The sequence below is a fragment of the Quercus suber genome, unplaced genomic scaffold (assembly GCF_002906115.3).
Source record: "Quercus suber isolate HL8 unplaced genomic scaffold, Cork oak 2.0 scaffold_125, whole genome shotgun sequence".
Classification (NCBI taxonomy): Eukaryota; Viridiplantae; Streptophyta; class Magnoliopsida; order Fagales; family Fagaceae; genus Quercus; species Quercus suber.
The window spans coordinates 936,320-962,856 of NW_027069589.1; the positions used below are offsets into that span (position 1 = coordinate 936,320).

Sequence of the window (26,537 nt, forward strand, 5' to 3'; positions counted from 1 at the left end):
ATATATAATTAAGTAACTAATTAATGAGAGTAGCCACTTGACACAACCATGGTTTCTAAGCCCAAATTTTATTATATATATGTGTGTGTGTGTGTATGTGTGTGTGGGTTGGGTTCAGGTTACATCTAGTGTAATTTTTAAACAATATTACATCACTTAATATTTTTTAATTGAATGCGAATTTTAACAAATTCACTATTGGATTACATTATCTTCATGCATTCTTCATGCTTGCAAAATTTCAAGATGATTAAATATCAATAGTCATGTTATCAATTAATTGTTGAAATTCAAGATTCTGTAGTTTAAAATAATGAATAAAATATGAGTTTATGATTGAATGGTAAAGAACAATTGATTGACATGAAAATTGGTATGAATGTTAAGAATGTATAAAACATGTAATTCAATGGAGGGATTTTCAATATATATATATATATATAAATAAAATATTTATTTATTACTTATACATGAAATATTTGTAATTTTGATTTAACATATAATATTAGACTAATAAGTTTTTTTTAATAGCCCTTTAAAAAGATCATAATATTGTCGAGGAGGCAAAGTGCGATTTTATTGAAGCAAATTGCTAAAATTACATATATATATATATCACTGGTATTTTTTTTTTTTTTTTTTGAAAATTTTAGGTGGGGCCATTGCCTCCCCAGTCCAAGAATAGCCGTCCTTGCTTACTGAGTTACTTAAAAAGGTCAACCTACAATATTACAAAATTTAGTACATAATACTTATAAAGTATTATAAAGTGATGATTCACCAATCAATGTTGTTATTAAAATTGTCACTCACATTCATTACATTGTACACACATTTCATGGAGGTTTTAAACATCTCCTTGGAGGCGATGTCATTAAGGAGCAAATTGTCAAAAAAGTAAAAATGGGATGTTAAATCTTTGGAAGCCAATCTATATCAAAATCAATGAATAACAGCAAAATATTGACTGTTTATGTTCTTTGTCGTCACATTAAGTTGTAAATATAATTTTGTGGAGATACGGTAGAAAGAACACATTCAGTTTTGTTATTTCCCCTAGAATATTCTTTGAGAAACTATTTTAAGTTTAAGCTTAATGATGTTGGCGTTATATTTGTTTTCAGTTGTTTCTAAAATTCTTTATTTTAGGGATTTAGTTGGTGATTGATTATAGACAATATCTTAACCCTTTTCTCTATATATATTAAATCATTCAACAATCTCAATAGATAGAAAATCAAGATTATAAATAAAAATATGAAAATATTGATATTTAATATATTTGTAATGGTAAAAATTAGGTTCAATATTTTAGGTGTTATACATTATAAATAAAAATTGAAAATATAGATATTTAATATATTTGTAATGGTAAAAATTGGGTTCAATATTTTAGTGTTATACCTTAAATTTTCAATCAAATTCAACCAGACAGTAAGTTTAATAATTCAATATAAATTTTGTTATCTTTATTTTAAGAACAATAAATTCAATCATATGGTTCATTGATCAATGCAAACATGTGATTTAATTTTAATCAAAGATCCTAGGGTACAACATCAAAGAAATAGTACCTAAATTTTGCTCAAATAATAAAAGATGAAACTAGCTTTTTTTTTTTTTTTTTTGATAATTATGTTGCCATATTTCATAATAGTACTTGAAATACTAATTAATAAACTATTATAATGAATATTAGAGCATTAGATTTGTAGTGAAATTGTAATATTTTGTACAAGTATAATTGGGGAAACTTAGTAATTATTTTATATTTTTATAAATAAAAAATAAAGAACATGAATTTTTCAAAATAATTTTCCCAACTTATAACAACCCAAGTTTGTAGTGACCGAATGCAGGGCTATTGCATGGCGTTTGGAATAGTAATAGAGCAACTGATGCTCTTTGCCAAAATCGGTGTAATCAATTTGATGTTTTTGTTTTAAACTCTTGCCTAACTAGTAATCAATCTTTTCTTTTTCTTTTTCTTTTTTCAATAAAAAAAATGGTTAGATGAGGCAACAAGTGTGACTTTCCTACTTGAGGGTGATCATAGTACTACTCTAACCACTTTCAAGCTAAGACCCCACACCACAATTACTGATGAGTTAGGTGATCATCTTGCAAGTGAGGTATAAGGAGCCGCAATATCTTATTAGTGGTAGAACTCAAGCCATTCCCTAAGACATGTTGGCTCAAACCCTTACTACTAAGCTAATGACGTGTTTGGGTTATTAATGATTCATTAATATGCATTTTGTTCTAACCAAAATCAAATACAAGCCAAGGCCAGAACAATGAAAAGTAAAGAAAAATCCTCTCATCTTTGGTCAAAATTTCTTCAACTTTTAGCTCTTGATTCCACTCTTGGGAGACGGAGTATCTCAAACAAAACCTCAGACTTCAGTTTTGTCACGGTAACAATCCCCCTATGCCTGTGTCCCGCACCAATAGTAAAATGGAATTTTGAGTTGGACCATAACGACAACAGAGGATTTTTGGTGTTTATTTGGTGTGCTAATAAATACNTTAGATAGAAAATCAAGATTATAAATAAAAATATGAAAATATTGATATTTAATATATTTGTAATGGTAAAAATTAGGTTCAATATTTTAGGTGTTATACATTATAAATAAAAATTGAAAATATAGATATTTAATATATTTGTAATGGTAAAAATTGGGTTCAATATTTTAGTGTTATACCTTAAATTTTCAATCAAATTCAACCAGACAGTAAGTTTAATAATTCAATATAAATTTTGTTATCTTTATTTTAAGAACAATAAATTCAATCATATGGTTCATTGATCAATGCAAACATGTGATTTAATTTTAATCAAAGATCCTAGGGTACAACATCAAAGAAATAGTACCTAAATTTTGCTCAAATAATAAAAGATGAAACTAGCTTTTTTTTTTTTTTTTTTGATAATTATGTTGCCATATTTCATAATAGTACTTGAAATACTAATTAATAAACTATTATAATGAATATTAGAGCATTAGATTTGTAGTGAAATTGTAATATTTTGTACAAGTATAATTGGGGAAACTTAGTAATTATTTTATATTTTATAAATAAAAAATAAAGAACATGAATTTTTCAAAATAATTTTCCCAACTTATAACAACCCAAGTTTGTAGTGACCGAATGCAGGGCTATTGCATGGCGTTTGGAATAGTAATAGAGCAACTGATGCTCTTTGCCAAAATCGGTGTAATCAATTTGATGTTTTTGTTTTAAACTCTTGCCTAACTAGTAATCAATCTTTTTCTTTTTCTTTTTCTTTTTTCAATAAAAAAAATGGTTAGATGAGGCAACAAGTGTGACTTTCCTACTTGAGGGTGATCATAGTACTACTCTAACCACTTTCAAGCTAAGACCCCACACCACAATTACTGATGAGTTAGGTGATCATCTTGCAAGTGAGGTATAAGGAGCCGCAATATCTTATTAGTGGTAGAACTCAAGCCATTCCCTAAGACATGTTGGCTCAAACCCTTACTACTAAGCTAATGACGTGTTTGGGTTATTAATGATTCATTAATATGCATTTTGTTCTAACCAAAATCAAATACAAGCCAAGGCCAGAACAATGAAAAGTAAAGAAAAATCCTCTCATCTTTGGTCAAAATTTCTTCAACTTTTAGCTCTTGATTCCACTCTTGGGAGACGGAGTATCTCAAACAAAACCTCAGACTTCAGTTTTGTCACGGTAACAATCCCCCTATGCCTGTGTCCCGCACCAATAGTAAAATGGAATTTTGAGTTGGACCATAACGACAACAGAGGATTTTTTGTGCTTATTTGGTGTGCTAATAAATACTAAATTATCTTATCTAGTGCTCTAATAAACGAATTAGCAAGAAAATCCAAGTGTCTAACCACTCTTAATCAAATAAATATGCAGTTCAAAAATTTAAATGTCAAATTGGCTTTGGGAGCTCACAAGTGGAGGCGGGGCAGAGGGAGGGAACTAGGGGGACTATGGCCCTTTTGACTTTTCAAAAATCCTCCCACCCTCTTGTATTTTTGATATAAAAAGTATATATATATATATATATATATATATAATTTTGGACATAAATTTCAATAATAGTCCCCCTAGATTTTTACTAAAAACATGTATAGCATTTATATAGTTGACTAGTGATTTTTTATTCCCTCTAATTACTCTTATGTCATACATAGAGAGTAATTTTTAGGGATTCTCAGTCCTACAACACAAAAAATAGTGCTCCCTCTCTTCATATTTATGGTAGGGTCCACTCAATAAATTCATGATGGGATCTATTATAAATGTGAGAGAAGCAGGACTATTTTACTATACTCTGGGAATACCTAAGAATTTTTTCATACTTAGCTCATTAAATTTAAAGTGTATTTAATGTATACCATACATAATTTAATTATATTTTATTTTTATTAAATTGACTCGTATATTTTTAAACATGTCAAAACTTACTTTCTTTCTTTTTTTTGCAAAGATGTAAACACTTGTTTGATGTAAATATATTTTTTTAACATTAGAAAAAATTTAAAATAAATTTAACCAGCTCAAAAATTAGCTTAAGTCCAAACAATACCCAAGCAGACATACACCAAAAAAAAGAAAAAAAAAAAGAAAAAAAGAAAAAGAAACCTAAACTAAGTGTGACCAGGGATTGGGAGGCAAGGAGTGGGAGGTATTGGGCCTAGGGGTGGCAATTCGTATTCGCGGGTCGGGTCGTGTTGTGTTGAGTCATGAGTATTCGGCTATATATGTTAACTCAAACCCGATCTATTTAGTAAACGTGTCAATAATCCTTAACCCTAACCCGACCTATTTATTAAACAGGTTGACCTGACATGATACGTTTAACCTGTTTATTTAACAAGTCATATAAATGACCCATTTAATAATCCATTTGATTAATAGGTCATACCTGACCTGAATAACCTATTATCAATTCCCATATATCTAAAATTAAAATACAATTACTACCATAAATATAGTAATAAACATATAATTACAACAAAAATTAAGCAATAATAACAAAAGTTAATACATTTATAAGCTAAACGGGTCAAATGGGTTAGACAGGTTCACGTGTTGAACACGAACACAACCTGTTTATTAAATGGGTCAGCTGTGCCAACCAAAATATGATCTGAACCCGTTTAGCCTCAACCTTCGACCTGTTTATAAATTGGTTAATCGTGTCGGGTTCGCGAGTCGCATCAAATTTTGCCACCCCTAGCTGGGCCTAGTTAATTGGGCAATAGCAGCACATGCTACACAACACAACACAGCACAACACAGCAGTAGCAGTAAATATACTAGCACCGTGTCAACACTAGTCCACCACTCTCAAGTTTGGTATTATATCTAATCTATCCTCTTTTTGGGATTGGAATATCTTATCTCTCATATCTAAATCTCTAGTGCCAAAAATTACTAAACTTTTGTTGGTTGATTAGCTTGATTTGATTATCTAAGTTGTGAAGAAAATAAAAGAGAGGCAAAGATGAGAGAATTCTTAGGAAAAATGGGCATTTGTCCTTAATTTACAAACTATGCAGCAAAATGCCTCTGTTTTAAAACTATTTAGAAAATATTCCCTATTTTTTAAACTTGATTTTAACAAAATCAAGTTCTATATAAAACTCGATATCCTCAAAATTGAGTTCTATGTATATTTTTAAGCGGAACTCAATATTGCTAATACCGAGTATCAAGTTCCACTTAAAATTTCAAAAAAATTTAAATGAAAAAATTTGCATAGAACTCGACATTGCTAATGTCGAAATTCCACCTGTAACTCGTTTTTGTTAAAATTGAGTTTAAAAATAGGAATATTTTGCTAAATAATTTCAAAATAAAGACATTTTACTTCGTAGTTTATAAATTATGAACAAATATCCATTTTCCTCAAGATATCTCTCCACAATTTACACTCACTGACTCACCGAAAATAGAAGAGAGAGAGAGAGTGGGGGCAGATAACATCTAATGCTCTATCTTTTTCTCTTTCCCACTTCAATAAAGCTAAAGTAATATTTTATTATAAAAAATACTGTAGTAGTGACTAACCCATCAACCATGTCCCTGTAGATTTGTTACTTGATAGCGTTAAATTTTGTTGAGAAAACCATTTTCGTCCTTAAACTTTTACAAAAGTTTGTTTTTCGCACTTAAACTTTTAAAAATTTGTTTTTCATTCTTAACCTTTGCAAATTGTTATAGTTTTCACCCTGTTAATTTATGTCCTATTTGGCCTAATGGTACGCTAACATGTTATATGACTTAAATAAAACCATTTAATTTTAAAAAGTTTGGACACTAGGCGTACAACTATTGGCATACGCGGAACAAATATTTCTTTGAGAAAAAAATAGCCCTCACTATCACAGTTACAGCTTTACGGCAAAAATTAAAATATCAACATGAACCCCCAGTGCCAATGTCCAACTGTGAAATCCCCTCCCCCAATCGGCGACCGCCAACCCGAACCGCGAAATTCCCATCAACAGCACTCTCGCCGGTGAGTCCACATCACTGATCCACAGATGGTTTTGGCCGATCATCACAATACCGGTGAACAGTGAACCCCACACATCGATTCCCATGACAACAAGTAAAGCTCTAAACCCAGCTCTAAGAAAAAAATGATTAAGTAATTTTCTTCTACGACACCATTTTTACTAAAGCAGTAGTAGAGAAAGAGTCTTCGAATCCATGACCATAATCTCCTTCCAGCTCAAACATTTCCTCTGTTCTCTGTGTATATTTTACTTTTGCTTCTGCCTTTATTTTTTTGGTTGAGAAGGTATGCAAATGTGGTGGATATGGTATTATGGTGGAACTTTAGTTTTGTGATTTGGGTTTGTGAAATGATTTAATGTTCTATTGGTTATTTGGTTGATATATTGACTAAATGCTTACGAAATGCCTCCAACAAATATAATTTTGCGTACGCCAAGCGAAGTGGGAAGCAAAGCATGGCAAGGCAGATCAGCGCAAAGTATAACAATTTGGAAGAAAATGATATTTTACCCAATTTTGTTTGTACTATGCTTGTCTTTTAGTGTTTGTCTTTAGTATCTTTAAAAAAAATTGAGATTATTTTCAACTTTGAAATTCATTGATTAGTTGTGGAGTGTTTGTGTAATGATTTATAGATTATTGAATATTTAATGCGATGATAAGTTCAAATTATATTTTATTTGTAGAGATTATGAGAAAATCAACTATAATATTTAATTTTTTTTTTGAAAAGAAAAGATTCAAATGATTTGAAAGATTTTTTTTTTTTTTAAAAGTCAAGTTCTCTTTTCAATCATTTTGTGTATTTGTGAGTTTCATAATTTTTTTTTTCCGGTTTATACTTCTGTCTCCCGCTAATTCCAAGTCTAAGCTCCATTAAAAAAAAAAAATAAAAAAAAAAAAACAATTGCCAAGCTAGCGTGTCCAATAATTGAGACTTCTAGTTTTTCTTCTAAAAAGTATAAAAGATTAAGCAAATGTCAAAAGTCACATACAACTGGCAACACAAGGTGGAGGAGATGGAGAAGAAGGAGAGGCATTTTGTGCTGGTTCATGGAGCCTGTCATGGAGCATGGAGTTGGTACAAAGTGGCAACCCTACTGAAATCGGCTGGTCATAAAGTAACAGCCTTGGACTTAGCTGCGAGCGGGATTCACCCAAAGCAAGCACGTGAGCTCAGATCACTATCAGATTACCTTGAGCCTTTGATGGAATTCATGGCATCTCTTCCAGCAGATGAAAGAGTTATCCTTGTGGGCCACAGCTTTGGTGGAGCCTGTATCTCTGTTGCCATGGAAAAGTTCCCTGAGAAAGTTTCTGTAGAGAAAAGGTTTGATTAGTTAAGTAAGAAGAAACAAAAGGCTGTACAGAATTTTTCGAGTCCATTATTTTCATGACATTGCCATACCCATCTATTATCCAAGATTGTCAAGCTAGATTGTCTTATATAATATCTAATAGCAGTAACTTAGAGAGTAGTACCTCATCATACACTGCATAGAAATTGAGGTCAGGACCGAACATATGGGCTGTAGCATATACTGCAACAGAAACTTTCTCAGGGAACTTTTCCATGGCAACAGAGATACAGGCTCCACCAAAGCTGTAGCCCACNTGTTGTGACATTGATGAATGAGACAATAAAGGAATGATTGATTCAATGGAAGAGATAAGAGTGAGTCACTTGTGAGGCTGAGGCCTGCATAAACTCTCAAAGCCAATGTCTGTCCAAGTGTACATTGCATTTCTTAGGTAACTGACTAGTTTTGGATCATAAATTATTTTACAATTTTTTTACATAATTTCAATGTCAAACTATAAGTGATTAATTATTACTTATATATGAATTAATTATTTTTCTTCACTAATCACACTCTACTGTATTACAGTTGTAATAAGAAATTGTAAAAAATTTGTGTTCCTCAACTTTTCAACTCTTATGAAAAGTGATTGTCGAAGGGTCATAATGGCCTTTCAATTAATAATAAAGCACTAAAAGTCTTAAGGAAAAAATTAACTGCCAAGTGTTTTCGGTTAAGAAAATATTTTTAAATGTTTTGAAAAAAAAAAAACTGACTTTAGCTTTATATATGACTCATAGGGTAGAATCAAAACTTTCCTAGAAACTCAACTTAATCCCTCACCTTTTTTTTCCAAATTTAGCCAAGTACTTGATTTTTTGCTTTGACATCCCAAGAATCGATGGATTTAACATCACTTTAGGGTGCGTTTGTTTTGGCTTCAAACCACTTCCGGAAATGCTTTTCCGTAAAAGTGTGTGTTTGGTAGTTACTGAAATTGGGTCAAATTGAAATGGTTTTCTGCGTTGACCGTAAAATAAGGCTCACGGGCATAAAAGCATTTCCGTTTTTATTTTACCTTCAAATCACTTCTGGAAAGAGAGAAAGAGAGAGAGAAAAAAGGACCAGACGCGCAAAGAGAGAAAGAGAGAGAGAAAGAAGAGAGAGTAGGGAGAGTGAGCTATTGCGCCTCAACCCCAGACGCAGCGGCGAGATTGCACCGTCGATCTCTCTCTTTCTCGATCTCCCTCTCCCTTTTGAACCGAAATCCACCGAACACCACCACCGCTGAGTCCGAGTTCCGTCAACGAGTTCCCACTCTCAAAATCCAACCAGACAAGGACGTGTACTGTCCCGGCGATCCTCTGATCGTCACAATCTAGATCTCCTACCCCGACACCGCATTGTCGCTCTTGCTCGACTGAATCGGTTTCGAAATCAGGGCCGTCGAGAAGCTGGATTCTCAATGGTTCGCCACTCATAAACCCTTACCTAGATCATCGCCAATCTACTAGATTGTCGACGATCTACTTGATCGCCGATCACTCTCTCGCCGATCTCTCTCTCGCCGATCTCTTTGATCTCTTTGATCTTTGATTTTTTTGTTGTTGTTGTTGTTGTGGTGGTGTGGGTGGTGGCGTTTTGGTGGTTTCTGTGTTGTGTGGTGGTGGGTTTTGGGTGGATAATGATATATTTTCTGTGGGTGCTGGTGTGTGGATAGTGGTGAATTTTCTGTAGGTGTTGATGTGTGGGTGGTGGTGGATTTTTTTATATAAACTTTGTTTGGAAGCTGAGAAAATGGTTGAGAAAGTGTGAAAAATTTGTAGGAAAATAGCATTTTCAGATTATTACCAAACACTAAAAATTGTTTTCTAATATAATTTTTAAAATGCAACTAAACACTAGAAAATATTTTCCTTTCTTGAAAATATTTTCACCTGAAAATATTTTACACCCGAAAAATATTTTACGTTGAAACAAACACAGCCTTAATTGATTACAAAAAGTAAAAGTACTCTTGAGAATATACATAATACAATTAAATATAATTATAATTATAATTATACATATATATGATGAGATGATTTTAAATTATAATCTGTGTAATTTTGTAAAAGTTACATATTTTTTAAACTATTGATTCTTATTAAATTTAATGGTAGATAAAAAGTAGTAGTCATGTCATTAACTCCCTCCAGCCAACTTATTAAATGTTTTGTCTTCTTATAGAAAATTCATAAACTTTCCTTTTTTTTTACTATAATTTTCTCACCACATTTTCGTATAATTGATTTTCCAACATAAACATATATCTCCCCACTATAAAATCCAGCCACTGAGTCTATAGAGAAAAAAAAAAAAAAAAAATCCTGCTACCGTCCTTATTTTTTTAAGAATTTAGATTCTACATGGAGCTCACCAAGCAATTCAAAGATACAAACCTAGGAGAGGGCTTAGGATTTTGGGAGAGTGCTATACCAGCATATACGTTTTCGACTAATTTTTGGTGTTTGCCAATTGCTATGGAGATCAGGTGAGGTCATGGGTGACATACGATTCTTTTGCGCAGAATGAATTATAGGAAAATGAGGATATTGTGGTGTGAAAAATTAGAGTAAAGATAAACTTCAATGTTCAACCATAATAAGTTTTCTATAAGGGTACAAAACATTTATGAACATAGTTGGAGATAATTAATGTTATTATATACCCCATGCACTAGAACAAAATGCTTTTGTACTTTGGGAGCTGCCATTTTTTCTTTGCGGACAATGAGAGTCTTAGTTAAGCTTTATGTTGCCAAAATTGACAAAGGTCATATGGAGAACGTAACTCTGGTTTCATGGTTAAATATGATGAAGGCTGTGGGGGATAAAGATGGAGAAGTCCAATAAGTCTAAGAATACAAATAATTTGACAAATAATTTCTCACCTACCTAAGTGGCAAATTGTTGATGATAAGTAAAAGAAAGAAGTTAATAGTGGATTTTTTTTTTTGGGTTAAAACAGTTAATAGTGGATTAAGACCTAGGATGAAAACTCTAAAAGCTTGCCAATTTAATTATGGTAAAAATTATTATGCATTGATATGGAGAAGTCTCGAAACATGGTCAACTTCTTCTTTTCTTCTTGTTTATATTAAAACTTAAGGCTGTATTTGTTTCGTGTAAAACGTTTTCCGGAAAATACATATTTTCCGGAAATGTTATTTTCTGGAAAAGGAAAATATTTTTAAGTGTTTGGTTGAATTATGAAAATTGTTGTGGAAAATATTTTCATGTGTTTGGATGTATTCTAAAAATGCTATTTTCCGGAAAATTTTTCACATTTTCTCAATTTTTTTTTTTGGGTTAAAACAGTTAATAGTGGATTAAGACCTAGGATGAAAACTCTAAAAGCTTGCCAATTTAATTATGGTAAAAATTATTATGCATTGATATGGAGAAGTCTCGAAACATGGTCAATTTCCACTACCTTGAGTTTACTTGATTTTTCTTGAACGACACCTCGCTATGAGGTGTCCATTTGCATGCTTCTTCAACTTCATTTACTGCCACATATTTGCTGAATTGCTTCTTTTTTTGACACCTGGGAGCCATTTGGAAGATTTTTTTTTTTTATTTTTAAAAGTCAAGTTCTCTTTTTAATAATTTTGTGTATTTGTGAGTTTCATAAGTGACTAACACATCAACCATGTCCTATTCTGTGTATTTGTTCCTTGATAGTGTTAAATTTTGTTTTTACTATGCTTGTCTCTTAGTGTTTGTCTGTTAGTATCTTTAAAAAAAAAAAATTAAAATTAAAATTTGAGATTATTTTCAACTTTGAAATTCATTGGTTAGTTGTTGAGTGTTTGTGTATAAGGATTTGTAGATTATTGAATATTTAATGAGATGATAAGTTCAAATTATATTTTATTTGTAGAGATTATGAAAAAATCAACTACAATATTTATTATTTTTTTTTTTCAAAAGAAAATGTTCAAATGATTTGGAAGATTTTTTTTAAAAAAAAAAAAAAAGGTCAAGTTCTCTTTTCAATAATTTTGTGTATTTGTGGGTTTCATATTTTTTTATTTTTCGGTTTATACTTCTGTCTCCCCCAATTCCAAGTCTTGGATCCATCCCTACTGGCGAGTAATGCCTTAGTGTCATTATAAAATTTACTCCTCATAAAAAAAGAAAATAAAAATGCCAAGCTAGGTTGTCCAATTATTGAGGCTTCTAGTTTTTCTTCTAAAAAGTATAGAAGATTAAGCAATTGTCAATAGTCACACACAACTGACAACACAAGGTGGAGGAGATGGAGAAGAAGGAGAGGCATTTTGTGCTGGTTCATGGAGCCTGTCATGGAGCATGGAGTTGGTACAAAGTGGCAACCCTACTGAAAAAAACTTTTTTTTTTTTTTGATAAAACATTTTAAAAAATATTTTCTAAAACGAAACACTTAGGCCGTTAATTTTTTCCTTAAAACTTTTAGTGCGTTATTATTAGTTGAAAGGATGATGACATGACCCTTCAACTATCACTTTTCATAAGAGTTGCTTGGAAAAGTCTAGTACCACAAATGTTTTTACAATTTTTTGTCACAATTATGACGTAGCAAAGTGTAATTGGTAAAAAAAAAAATAGTTGATCTATGTATAAGTAATAGTTAATCACTCATAATTTATCACATCAAAATTGTGTCAAAAAAATTATAAAATAATTTATTATCCTAGTACTCGGTTACCTAGGAAAATGCAATGGATAGACACTGGCTTTGAGATTGAGATTTTAGTCTTATTCAGGCCTCAGCCACACTCATGACCCGCTCTTATCTCTTCCTTTCAACAAGCATTCCTTTATTGTCTCATTCATCAATGTCACGACTTTTTTTTTTTTCCAAATTTAGATAAGTACTTTTTTTTGTATTTAACTTTAGATTTTTTTTTGAGGAAGTATTTAAATTTAGATAAGTACTTGATTATTCTGCTTTGACATCCCAAGAATTGATGGATTTAACATCACTTTAATTGATTACAAAAAGGAAACATACGTTATATAACTCGTGCATATATACAACGCAATTAAAAACAATTATAATTACACATATATATGATATATGAGTTCAAATTAAACTTAGCGTAAGAATTACACATTTTTTAAGTCATAGATATGCACATAAATGTTTTGGATATACACATCAGTTTACTTTTTCTTCTTCTTCTTCTTTTTTGTTTATTAGGTTTTTTATGATTTATTTATATAAGACTCTTCGTCTTTTGCATAACATTAACTTACCTAGAACAATTTTATAAAAAAACAATTTTATAAAAAAAAAATTATAGGATATGTAGCGCAAAATTAGACAACAATTGGAATCTAATTTAGAATCTAATTAATTTTCTCTCAATTTTGGTTTTAAATATATACTAATGTGTAGCCCTATACATATGCATGATACAATTAAAAAAAATCACAATTATACTTTTTTTTTAAGAGATTCAAATTATACATAGTATTAACTTACACTTTTTTAAACCATACATTTCTAAAATATGTAATGGTTTCTCATATTATATATACATATGATTTAGAATTTAATTAGATTTAGACTCTTTATTTTTTTTACCAAATAATTCACTTGTCACAAAATTAAAAATAAATAAATAAATGGAAATGTGGCAGAAAATTGGACTTCAATTGAAAATCAACTTAGAATCTAATTGGATTTGGACTCTTCTATTTTTACACTCAATAATTCATTTGGCACAAAATTAAAAATTAAATAGAACACGTGGCACAAAATTGAGAATCCAATTAAAATATAATTGAATTTTCTCCGAACTTTGGCTATATATATATATATAGATTTGAGAGAGAGAAGAATGTATTATTATTATTATTAAATGATTAGAAGTCATAATATATTAATTTGAAGCATATTTGAGTGTTCTCTTTGTTCATCTCTTCCGCTTCTTCTATCTAAACTTAGGATAAAATGAAAATCTCTTTTACTGCACACTCACAATATGTCACCTCAACATTAAAAAGTTGTGATTTTTTTTTTCTATTTTTTTTTCTCTTATTAAAGAAGTTTTTTTTTTTTTTTTTTTTGAGAGAGAGAGAGAGTTTCAACATATAGCTTTAGCTCCTGATGATAATCCTTTATCATCAACCTAAGATATTAATCATTTTTTTAGTGTAGACAGTGATTGAACCTCAATTCAATCATTAGAGACTTTATTAGTTGAGTTAATTGGAAACCTAGATCTCTTATCAATGACTGCCCTTTTATTTATTTATTTATTTATTTATTTATACAAGATAGAATTTCTACTCTAGTTTAATCTAAGTGTATATGTGCGTGAAACTCCCTTCTGGAGACTTGAACTCCAGTCCTTGCCCCTCACACCTCATAAGCATTTATATTTGTGGAGTGATCACCGCACCAAGGATACACAGTGGTCAATGAGTGCCCTTAAGAACACAAGTTTTTTTATTATTAATTTTTTAATTCTCAATTATAAGTTATTATAATGCACATTTTTGGAAAAAAAAGAAAAAAAGAAAAAAAAAAGAATGCACTTGTCAATAATGTATATTTGGCTTGCATAATGCTCTTTTTTTATTATTATTATTTTTTTAATGTTAAGAACTTGCATACGTAAATTCATTGTGATATATATAAACGTGATCACAAATATTGCATATATGCAAAAGAGTTTCAAATGTTGGATCATTCCTTACACCACCCATAAAAAAATATACGATAATTTTAAGGCTACACTAGTTCAACATAGTTCAACATAATGTTTGGCATGACTAAGAATGGTGTAAAACAATTTACACCCCAAAGCTTTTAAATTGGAGACCTCCTCCCTCCCCACCGCACTCTTCATCATGGCCACCGCCCCCAACCACCCCATGACTTAACATATAGAGACCTAAGGAGATTTGGTGCTTGCCTTGACAACATCGTTTTGATGGTGTTGAAGCTTTGCATGGTGTGGTGAGATCTGCGGTTAGGAGATTCTCCCTCCCTTCAATCATCTTTTTATTTTTATTTTTTTTTAAAGATTTGCGACTAGTTCGCAATGAGATTGGTGATTGGGAAGACTCTCTTTCTTGCTCGATCAATTTTTTCTAGATATACGAGTAGTTCGTAGTAAGATCGACCGATTGGTTCTTTAGTAATTTTCCATTCAGAATAAACACCAAAAATCAAAACATTTTGCGTCGAAACAAATGTGCTCTTATTTTCAATATCACTAAAGTTTATTGTAGTTAGTATATATCCTTCATTTGTTTTGCTAGTTATTTTGTAGGATTTGAATTTGGTGTAATAGCATAATTGAATTGTAAGAGGTAATAGCAGGGGTGAATTTTCCATCTTATCTTATAGATATACTAGTTTCGTGCTCCGCTTCACAATGGACTTAAGTCATTGTCGACCGCTGGTTCAATGAGGTTACCGGGTTTCTTTACCACACATCAAGTCATAGAAGTTATGGGATGGGGCCTAGTAATTAACAACAGTTATATATATTTGGGATGTTAAAGGACTTGAAACTATAGAGAATAAACTTTAATTGTTTTTTATTATAAACTAATAACCCAACCGTTGAGCTTGGATATGTGATGTGACCTTATGGAGGAATAAGGATACACTTATGGAGGAATGAGGATACGCCTATGAGGGATAGTATCATAGGAATGTAGCATGAAAAGATTAACTAAAAAGGTAAATGAAATTATTACATATTTTGTTGTGAATTAGATCTTGTTTAGATCATGGATTCCAATCTGCCTCTCTCAAGTTTAGGACAATAAAGGGCTCTCTAAATCTCTCATTGAGTCAGTGATCATTGCTCATTCCATACTAGTTCCCAAATGTGCATAATGATATCTTTGGTTATATGTAGATCTTTCGGAAGTTGGATTTTCCCATGGACTCACAATTCACATTCGATCAAGGGCCCAACAACCCACCAACCACAATGCTATTTGGGTCCAATTTGATGGCATCCAAGTTATACCAGCTCTCTCCACCTGAGGTAAGAAGTTAGAGTTGAGACTTTCCTTTAACCTCATAGTTATTCAACATTGTCACATGTTAATTAGGAAGAAAACATTATAATAATAAAAAAAAAATCAGAAAAGTTAGTCGGGCATGCAATCATCAATTTAAAAGCTTGTATAAGTTTCAATTTCTTAATAAATTAGCTAATATCTTGGATGCAAGAACATGAACACGAACATAGGTATGATGTGATGACATGATGTGATGACATGAGCAATTTTTGAAAAATTATAACATGATACAGCAGATATAACATTGTTACGACATATGTATGATATAGATACAACACGGGTATGACACCCCAAATGAAGTGTCCATCTATATATATATATATATATATTAGATTTATTTAACAATGATCAATGATGAACTAAACTAGGATTTGGCGCTTGCTGTGTCATTGGTGAGACCTTGTCGTCTTTATGGTCATGGTGCATTGTTGTTAAAAGAACCAGAACTAACCAAGGAAAAATATGGGTCTGTTCGTAGAGTTTATATTGTGTGTGACCAAGACAGTGCTATAAATGAGGATTTACAAAGGTGGATGATCGAGAAAAATCCAACAGATGAAGTGAAGGTGATAACTGGTTCCGATCACATGGTTATGTTTTCTAAACCGAAGGAGCTGTGCTCATGTCTCGAAGAGATTGTGGAGAAATATTCTTAAATTTCTTATTTATGCCATTTTCGGGTAGGACTTATATTTTTCACGATGGATCTGATATAATGTATGGGTAAAATCCATTATACTGTGTGTAATAAGCATCGTCCATAATATATTTTTCTAAAAAAAACATAATGTCAGTGAAATTATTACAAATGTGCAATAACATATAATCAACTCTTGTTATTCCTTCTGAGGTATCGAATGGGATTTACGTGCATCATGTGTATGCATCATGTGTATGTGTGCACAATGCAATGTTGTATGTGTCTCAAAAATACTGGTAATTATGTGCCCAAATAAAACTATTTTTGTGGTTCTGTACAACAAACGCAAGTAAAAAAATGCTCAATTTCAAAACCTACACATATAAATTAGTAACCATTCATAATATTTGTTGCAAAATGTGGCATTCCTTCCACAATGAACATTAATAAAACCATCTATTTTGTTTAGTCCTAGCCATGTTTAAACATGTGGCCACCTCCATATGCACATAATCCCCAACCAATCAACCGTACTTATCTGAACGTACTTAACAAAATTATACACTATCATCAAAATAAAAGCTGAACTACCACCTTGCATAGTAGTGTAACCATCCACAATTATAAATATAGAATCGTCTACAAACATAACATACATATATCTTGTGCTTTATATGATATGGTACGTGTCAAAGTTTAAATACAGCGATGAGAGCTACAAAATGAGAATCATTCAAGATACAAATTTTATAAGGGTATGCATTAATAAACTATTTCAAGAAATTTTTATGAAAAACTAATTAACTTTTTAACAGTTTTTTTTTTTAATATTATTAAATACTATAGTAAGAGGATGAGTGATTTTGATTATGATAAGTTCGAACAACCAATTCTTTGGCAAGCACCATTGTCAAATGATGTGGCTATTTGTTGAGTGGTATATACTATATAGCTTAGATGGTGAGTTCTAGAGCTGGATGTCATAGTTGGCGTTAACTTCATCCAACCGACTCCAAGAACAAGAGTTGACCCACACAGCTAGTAGCCTAGTACTACTACACGAGAAGTTATGAGTGAGACCCACCAAATGTGAGAGAGAGAGGAAACATATACCCGATGCATGTGTAAGGTATATTTTTCCCTACTACAGGGCATAATTCTTGAGTTCTCACTCCTCAACAATAACTGCATATGTGATGTGACTTGTGAGCTTCCAAAACCAATTTGACATTTAAACTACATATTTGTTTGATTTAGTCCATTTGGGAAGAGCTTATTTAGTTAAAAGTAAAATTTTTTTACTGAAAGTACAGTAGAAAAAAGCTAAAAACTAGCTGAATAGTATAATGAGATTAATGAATAGTACCAAAAAGTGCAATGAGACCCATAAATAATAGCAAAAATAAGCTAAAAACTCTAATAAGCTGTGGGTTTCATCACTTCCCAAACAAACTCTAAGAGTAGTGAGATTTTTCTTGCTAATTCATTTGTTAGAGCACTATCATCCGATGTTTTAGCATTTATTATTAGCACACCAAAACACACACAAAAAAATAATAATAATAATAATAACAACTAGACACTAACCCATGCTATGCATGGAAAACTAATAAAAATGAGATCTTAAAAATTTTGTGATAATTTTTCTATTAAATTATGTCCACTTTGCTTTAATAATAATTTTTTAAAATAAATCTTATTTTTAAGTAGCCAAAAAAAAAAAAAAAAAACCAAAACCAAAACCAAAACGACACATAAAGAGGATGAGTGATTTTGATTATGATAAGTTCGAACAACCAATTCTTTGGCAAGCACCATTGTCAAATGATGTGGCTATTTGTTGAGTGGTATATACTATATAGCTTAGATGGTGAGTTCTAGAGCTGGATGTCATAGTTGGCGTTAACTTCATCCAACCGACTCCAAGAACAAGAGTCGACCCACACAGCTAGTAGCCTAGTACTACTACACGAGAAGTTATGAGTGAGACCCACCAAATGTGAGAGAGAGGAAACATATACCCGATGCATGTGTAAGGTATATTTTTCCCTACTACAGGGCATAATTCTTGAGTTCTCACTCCTCAACAATAACTGCATATGTGATGTGACTTGTGAGCTTCCAAAACCAATTTGACATTTAAACTACATATTTGTTTGATTTGGTCCATTTGGGAAGAGCTTATTTAGTTAAAAGTAAAAATTTTTTACTGAAAGTACAGTAGAAAAAAGCTAAAAACTAGTTGAATAGTATAATGAGACTAATGAATAGTACCAAAAAGTGCAATAAGACCCATAAATAATAGCAAAAAGAAGCTAAAAACTCTAATAAGCTGTGGGTTTCATCACTTCCCAAACAAACTCTAAGAGTAGTGAGATTTTTCTTGCTAATTCATTTGTTAGAGCACTATCATCGGATGTTTTAGCATTTATTATTAGCACACCAAAACACACACAAAAAAAATAATAATAATAATAATAACAACTAGACACTAACCCATGCTATGCATGGAAAACTAATAAAAATGAGATCTTAAAAATTTTGTGATAATTTTTCTATTAAATTATGTCCACTTTGCTTTAATAATAAACTTTTAAAATAAATCTTATTTTTAAGTAGCCAAAAAAAAAAAAAACCAAAACCAAAACCAAAACGACACATAGTTTGATTAAATTTTCACCAAACTTGATAACTCTAAAATTCACATACCTTGAGGACAAAGAGTTTGTAGAAACCAAAAGAATAAGCAAAGTGAGTTTTAGAGTGGTGTGTCATATATATATACTATTAGAGAAGTAGGTCTCTCTTGTGGAGAGTTATTATGATGTGAATCAGATTTGTGCTGGTGTTTTCCATGGGGGAAAGGATTTAGTGGCAGATAAATTTTGAAAGAGAAGGAGATCGGTGGAGCATCTGAGTTTTTGGGAAGAATTACATCATTGGAAGTTGAAGCAGAAGCATGAGCACTTATCATTGATAGAAGTTGCTTGCATTGCTTTGAAGTAAATGGAAAAGAAGCAGTCTGAGAGGTGAAGTCAAATTGAGCTTGATCACCATCAGTTATGACCTGATTAGCCATGGATACTTTGCCCTTCTGCTTGTATCCTGGTGGAAAACCCATAAGCTTGTAGCACTTTTCCATCACATGACCAACTTTCCCACAATGGTTGCAAATAGGTCTTCCTTTCCCCCATTACCTTTGATATTCCTGCCAGCATTGCCAGAAAAATTCGAGCTTTGATTGAACCCCTTGGTTCTTGACTGCTAAAGCAGTAGACTCAACAGAAGGATTGACATTGAATCCCAAAGCTCTTTGTCTCTCTTCTTGAATGACCAAAGAAAAAGCTTTATCCAGAGAAGGAATGGGCTCCATCATCAAGATTTGAGTTCTGACTTGTGAATAGCATCATTCAATCAATTGAGAAATTGCATTAACGAATCTTGATGTTGAAAAGATGTAATTTTTCATTAACTCCACAGGTACATTTACCACAAGCACAACACAGCAAAGGCCTGAAATTCAATAACCGATCCCAAGCTGTTTGAAGACCAGTAAAGAAGCTTGTTATTATTGAATCTCCTTGCATGATCGTGGATATCTGCTTCTGAAGCTGAGAAATTCTTGGTCCATTAGCTTGAGAGAAACGGTTTCTGAGAGCATTCCAGACTTCAAAAGCCATATCTCTGTAAATCACACCGGCTGTGATGTGAGGAGAAACCAAATTCAAGATCCATGATGAAATCATGGAATTGTTCTTGGACCAAGCCAGTTTCTCAAGAGGCGTGACTGCCATGGAAGCAGTGATAGATCCATCCACGAATCCGAGTTTGCTTTTGGCATCCAAAGCCATTCGCATAGCGCTGGCCTATGTAGAATAATTCTCTTCTGTCAAGGATTGAGAAACCAAAATTGCACCAGGTGATTCACCGTGGTGAAGGAAGAGCGGACTTCGAGGATCCTCCACTGGAGTGAGCTCACGCTGAGCAGAAGTAGAGGAAGAAGAAGAAGAAGAAGAGGAATTTTGGCTAGGGTTGACACCATTGATAGGAGCTTTAAGCTCTGATACCATAAAAGAATCTAATACTATCAAAGAAAGAAGAAAAACAGAGAGCAATAGATCAAGAAAGATGAGAAATCTCTGATTGTATTAGCTTAAATGATTTCTGTACATCAAGATCGTATTTATACAAGAAAACTAAGCTAACTAACTTGCTAAGCTCTAACTAATTGTGCACATTATAAGGAACACATGCAAGGGATAGTTACAGATGATTGTGGCACGTGTGAACACTAAAAATATAATTAAAGTAACAAAAACGTCTTGTAGCTTTGTCATATGTACAGATACATTTTTCTGTCGTATAACCCATTCAAGTCTTCTTATCTGATGCTTGTAGTTGGTTCTTCTTCTTGCTTCTGGGTGTTGAACTTTGACAGTCCTCCTCAAGATGAGAACCAGAACCATGAATATTAACTTTGCTCATCTTGGTTAATAAGTGTTTGAGTTGTTGACCACTCAAAGCTTTAGTGAGCAAATCTGCCAACTGTGTGTGTGAGGGAGTATAAAACAATCTTACAACTTTATCTTGCACTTTATCTCTAACCAAATGACAATCAACTTCGATATGCTTGGTTCTTTCATGAAAAACAGGGTTTTCACCAATGTGAATGGCTGCCTGATTATCATAGAAAAGTAGGGCAGGCTGTGGGTGATAAACCTCCAAATCCTTCAGCAAAACAAGTAGCCATGTCATCTCACATACTGTCACTGCCATAGCTCGATATTCAGCTTCTGCAGAAGATCGGGACACTATAGACTGCTTTTTAGACTTCCATGATATCAAGGAATCTCCCAAAAATACACAAAATCCAGTAGTTGACCTTCTTGTATCTACACAAGAAGCCCAATCAGCATCTGTGTAAGCCTTCAGCTGCAAATCAGACCTGGTTGATAGCAAAATGCCTTGGCCAGGACACCCTTTTATGTATTGAAGGACTTTATAAGCTGCATCTAAGTGTGGTTTCCTAGGCTTAGAAACAAATTGACTGAGTTTGTTCACTGCATAACCTATATCTGGTCTAGTAATGGTAAGATATAATAACCTTCCCACCAGTCTTCTATAAATCCCTGGATCAGAAAGTACTTTGCCATGAAACTTACTTAACTTCAGATTTTGCTCCATTGGCACCTTACTAGGCTTGCATGCTGTCATACCTGCTTCCATCAAAATTTCTAGAGCATATTTCCTTTGACAAATGGAAATGCCCTTATTTGATCTAGCCACTTCAAGTCCAAGGAAATATTTTAGAACTCCAAGATCCTTGAGTTTAAATTCCTGATCTAATGAAACCTTCAACTTATCAACAGCCTGAATATCATTGCTAGCAATTAATATGTCATCCACATAGACAAGTAATGCTATGAATGAATTATTGGACCTCTTAGTAAACAAAGAGTAATCTGCCCTGGACTGCTTGAAACCATACTTCAATAAGGTATTTGAAAACTTAGAATACCATTGCCTTGAGGCCTGCTTAAGACCATACAAGGACTTGTTGAGCTTGCACACTATATTGCCCCCCTTGCTGTGAAATCCTTGAGGAAGTTGCATATACACCTCTTCATGCAAATCACCATGAAGGAATGCGTTATTGACATCCAATTGACTCAAATGCTAGCCTTTCACAGCAGCAATGGCAAGGAGAGTTTTGACAGTAGCCATCTTAGCAACAGGAGAGAACGTTTCAGTGAAATCCAACCCTTCTTGTTGAGTAAACCCTTTTGCAACCAGCCGTGCTTTGTACCTTTCCACAGACCCATCAGCCTTGTACTTCACTTTATATACCCATTTACAGCCTATAGCCCTTTTATGAGGAGGCAAAGGAGAAAGAGTCCAAGTATTGTTGGATTCTAAGGCATCAATCTCAGCTGTCATGGCATCTTGCCATTTGGGGTCTTTAACAGCCTCATGATAGAATTTAGGCTCAGGAATAGCAGCAATTAAGGAACAATAAAGGGAATAAGAAGAGGACAATTTAGAGGAGTCAAGATAGTGAGATAAGGGGTATTTTGTACCTGAAGTGATAGGAGCAGAACCAGACTTGTTGGAAAAAGTGGAAAGAGCAGGATCATCACAAGTAACATTGCTGCATTTATAATCTTGTAAGTAAGCTGGAGGTTTGGAAACTCTAGCAGATTTTCTTAAAGGAGGATTAGAAGTAAGTGATGGAGAAGAAGAATCATCAGAAGCTGTAGGAAGATTATTGAGATCAGCAGAAACACTAGGATTAGGAATAGTAGGTAAAGGGAAGGCTGTCTCAGAAGATTGAAGAATGGGTGGAGTCACTGGATCGAATGCACTAGGATCAATAGAAATGTCTATAGGTGAAGAAGGAAAAGATGTAGGGACAAGAGGAGATGTAAAGTCAGGTTCATTAGCAACTGAAGGGAATATATGAGGCAAAGAAAGAGAGGAATGGGGAGAATAAGTAGTAGAAACAAAAGGAAACACAGTTTCATGGAAGAGTATATCCCTAGAGATAAAAATTTTCTTGGTGAGTAAGTTGAGAAGCTTGTAACCCTTGACACCAAAGGGATACCCAAGAAAAACACAAGGTGTGGATCTAGGTTCAAATTTATTTCTATTATGGGCTAATGTGGAAGCAAAGCATAGACAACCAAAGACCTTCAAGTGATCAAAAGATGGGAGTTGACCATAAAGCTTCTCAAATGGTGTTTTATTCTCTAAAACTGAAGTAGGCAGTCTATTGATTATGTACACAGCAGTTAAAACACAGTCACCCCAATAAGAAATAGGTACATTGGACTGAAATTTTAATGCTCTAGCTATATTAAGGATATGTTGGTGTTTTCTTTCCACAACTGAATTTTGTTATGGAGTAGCAATACAAGAATGTTGGTGAATTATACCATGACTAGCATAGAAATCTTTTAAGAAAAATTCTGGAGCATTGTCAAACCTAATGGCTTTAATGTTGGTATTAAACTGTGTGCATATCATATTATAGAAAGACATCAATAGAGGCCTAGTTTCAGATTTAGATTTCATGAGATATAACCATGTAGATCTAGTGGCATCATCTACAATAGTAAGGAAATATTGAAAACCATCATGAGTAGCTTTGACAAATGGCCCCCAAACATCACAATGAATAAGATCAAAAGCATTAGAAGATATATGATTAGAACAAGGGAAGGGAAGCCGTTTCTGCTTAGCAATAGGACAAACAATGCAATCTTTATTACTGTGTAAAGATGGTACATCAGGTAAACAATGATGTAAAGCTTGAAACTTATCATCAGACACATGGTCTAGCCTAAGATGCCAAAGATATGGCTTAGAAACAGTAGAAACAGAATTTACAAAGGACTTGAAAACTGACTACAGAATAGAAGAAACATCTGAAACAGAATCACAAATGCTTGAAGATTGTAGTAAGTACAGATTGTGATGAAGTTTACCCACTCCAATCGTTTTCCAACAAATAAGGTCCTGTATGAAACAATAATGGATAGAAAAACAAGGCAACAAGATAGAGACTTAGTCAATTTACTCACTGATATGAGTTTGAAGGTAAAGGTTGGTACACAAAGCACATTCTCAAGAAGTAAAATAGAAGTGACTTGAATGGTACCTATGTGAGTAACAGTTACCTTCTCACCATTGGGTAATTGAACAAAAGTAGCAACACAACTAGTAATTTTAGTGAATAGGGTAAGAGAATGAACTATATGATCTGTTGCCCCAGTATCTAGAACCCAAGTCTCATTACCAAAACTAGTTTTATTGCTAGGATTAACAGCAAATATTGAATGCTCCATGCTCAGGCATATAGATTCTTGAAACAAATCACAAGAATTACCTGAAAGTGCAGAATTGGCTAAATGAATTACATCATTGGAAGTTGAAGCAGAAGCATGAGCACTTATCATTGATAGAAGTTGCTTGCATTGCTCTGAAGTAAATGGAAAAGAAGCAGTCTGAGAGGTGAAGTCAAATTGAGCTTGATCACCATCAGTTATGACCTGATTAGCCATGGATACTTTGCCCTTCTGCTTGTATCCTGGTGGAAAACCCATAAGCTTGTAGCACTTTTCCATCACATGACCAACTTTCCCACAATGGTTGCAAATAGGTCTTCCTTTTCCCCCATTACCTTTGATATTCCTGCCAGCATTGCCAGAAAAATTCGAGCTTTGATTGAACCCCTTGGTTCTTGACTGCTAAAGCAGTAGACTCAACAGAAGGATTGACATTGAATCCCAAAGCTCTTTGTCTCTCTTCTTGAATGACCAAAGAAAAAGCTTTATCCAGAGAAGGAATGGGCTCCATCATCAAGATTTGAGTTCTGACTTGTGAATAGCATCATTCAATCAATTGAGAAATTGCATTAACGAATCTTGATGTTGAAAAGATGTAATTTTTTCATTAACTCCACAGGTACATTTACCACAAGCACAACACAGCAAAGGCCTGAAATTCAATAACCGATCCCAAGCTGTTTGAAGACCAGTAAAGAAGCTTGTTATTATTGAATCTCCTTGCATGATCGTGGATATCTGCTTCTGAAGCTGAGAAATTCTTGGTCCATTAGCTTGAGAGAAACGGTTTCTGAGAGCATTCCAGACTTCAAAAGCCATATCTCTGTAAATCACACCGGCTGTGATGTGAGGAGAAACCAAATTCAAGATCCATGATGAAATCATGGAATTGTTCTTGGACCAAGCCAGTTTCTCAAGAGGCGTGACTGCCATGGAAGCAGTGATAGATCCATCCACGAATCCGAGTTTGCTTTTGGCATCCAAAGCCATTCGCATAGCGCTGGCCTATGTAGAATAATTCTCTTCTGTCAAGGATTGAGAAACCAAAATTGCACCAGGTGATTCACCGTGGTGAAGGAAGAGCGGACTTCGAGGATCCTCCACTGGAGTGAGCTCACGCTGAGCAGAAGTAGAGGAAGAAGAAGAAGAAGAAGAGGAATTTTGGCTAGGGTTGACACCATTGATAGGAGCTTTAAGCTCTGATACCATAAAAGAATCTAATACTATCAAAGAAAGAAGAAAAACAGAGAGCAATAGATCAAGAAAGATGAGAAATCTCTGATTGTATTAGCTTAAATGATTTCTGTACATCAAGATCGTATTTATACAAGAAAACTAAGCTAACTAACTTGCTAAGCTCTAACTAATTGTGCACATTATAAGGAACACATGCAAGGGATAGTTACAGATGATTGTGGCACGTGTGAACACTAAAAATATAATTAAAGTAACAAAAACGTCTTGTAGCTTTGTCATATGTACAGAGACATTTTTCTGCCGTATAACCCATGTTTAAGTCTTCTTATCTGATGCTTGTAGCTGGTTCTTCTTCTTGCTTCTGGGTGCTGAACTTTGATAATAAGTTACAACTAGAGGCCGGTAAGACTTAAAAACAAAAGTATCGGATTGATTACACCCATTTTGGCAAAGAGCATTGGTTGCTCTATTACTTTTCTAAAAGCTGTGCCAAAACTTGATTTCATGAAAAGCTCTAAAAATAGTCTTGCATTCAATCACGACAAAGTTGGGTTGTAATCAGTTGGGAAAAATATTTTGAAAAAAATCATGCTTTTTATTCATAAAAAAAAAATAAAATAATTACTAAATATTTCCCCAAATATACTTGTACAAAATACTATAATTTCACTACAAATCTAATACTCTTATATTAATTATAATCATTTATTAGTATTTCAAGTATTATTATGAAATACGGCAATACAATTATCAAAAAAAAAAAAAAAATTTAGTTTCATCTTTTATTATTTGAGCAAAAATTAGGTACTATTTCTTTGATGTTGTACCCTAAGTTTTTTGTCAAAATTCAGTAACTTATTTGCATTGATGAATGAACCATATGATCGAGCTAAATTTCCTTTAAAAAAAAATAACAAAATTTATATTGTATTATTCAACATAGTCAC

The 26,537-nt window shown here is 33.0% G+C and overlaps 2 protein-coding genes across 2 annotated transcripts; one reads left to right on the plus strand and one right to left on the minus strand.

Annotated features, from left to right (window-relative positions):
* Positions 1–7,494: 7,494 nt before the first annotated feature.
* Positions 7,495–16,760, plus strand: LOC112038016 (methyl jasmonate esterase 1-like). The gene is made up of 3 exons (XM_065776002.1): positions 7,495–7,851; positions 15,741–15,872; positions 16,278–16,760. The coding sequence occupies exons 1-3, from the start codon at positions 7,510–7,512 to the stop codon at positions 16,563–16,565; spliced, it is 762 nt and encodes a 253-aa protein (XP_065632074.1). The 5' UTR covers positions 7,495–7,509; the 3' UTR covers positions 16,566–16,760.
* A 4,160-nt stretch (positions 16,761–20,920) lies between these two features.
* LOC136068619 (uncharacterized mitochondrial protein AtMg00810-like) lies at positions 20,921–22,162 on the minus strand. Its single transcript, XM_065776003.1, has one exon. It carries the CDS (start codon positions 22,160–22,162, stop codon positions 20,921–20,923), a length of 1,242 nt encoding a protein of 413 aa, XP_065632075.1.
* Positions 22,163–26,537: the final 4,375 nt, after the last annotated feature.

Bases quoted from the DNA above. Each gene is read 5' to 3' on its own strand.
- LOC112038016 (XM_065776002.1), top strand. From the start codon at position 7,510: ATGTCAAAAGTCACATACAACTGGCAACACAAGGTGGAGGAGATGGAG. The intron at 7,852-15,740 runs GTAGAGAAAAGG...GGTTATATGTAG, and splicing joins AGTTCCCTGAGAAAGTTTCT to ATCTTTCGGAAGTTGGATTT. The intron at 15,873-16,277 runs GTAAGAAGTTAG...GAACTAAACTAG, and splicing joins ACCAGCTCTCTCCACCTGAG to GATTTGGCGCTTGCTGTGTC.
- LOC136068619 (XM_065776003.1), bottom strand. From the start codon at position 22,162: ATGCAACTTCCTCAAGGATTTCACAGCAAGGGGGGCAATATAGTGTGC.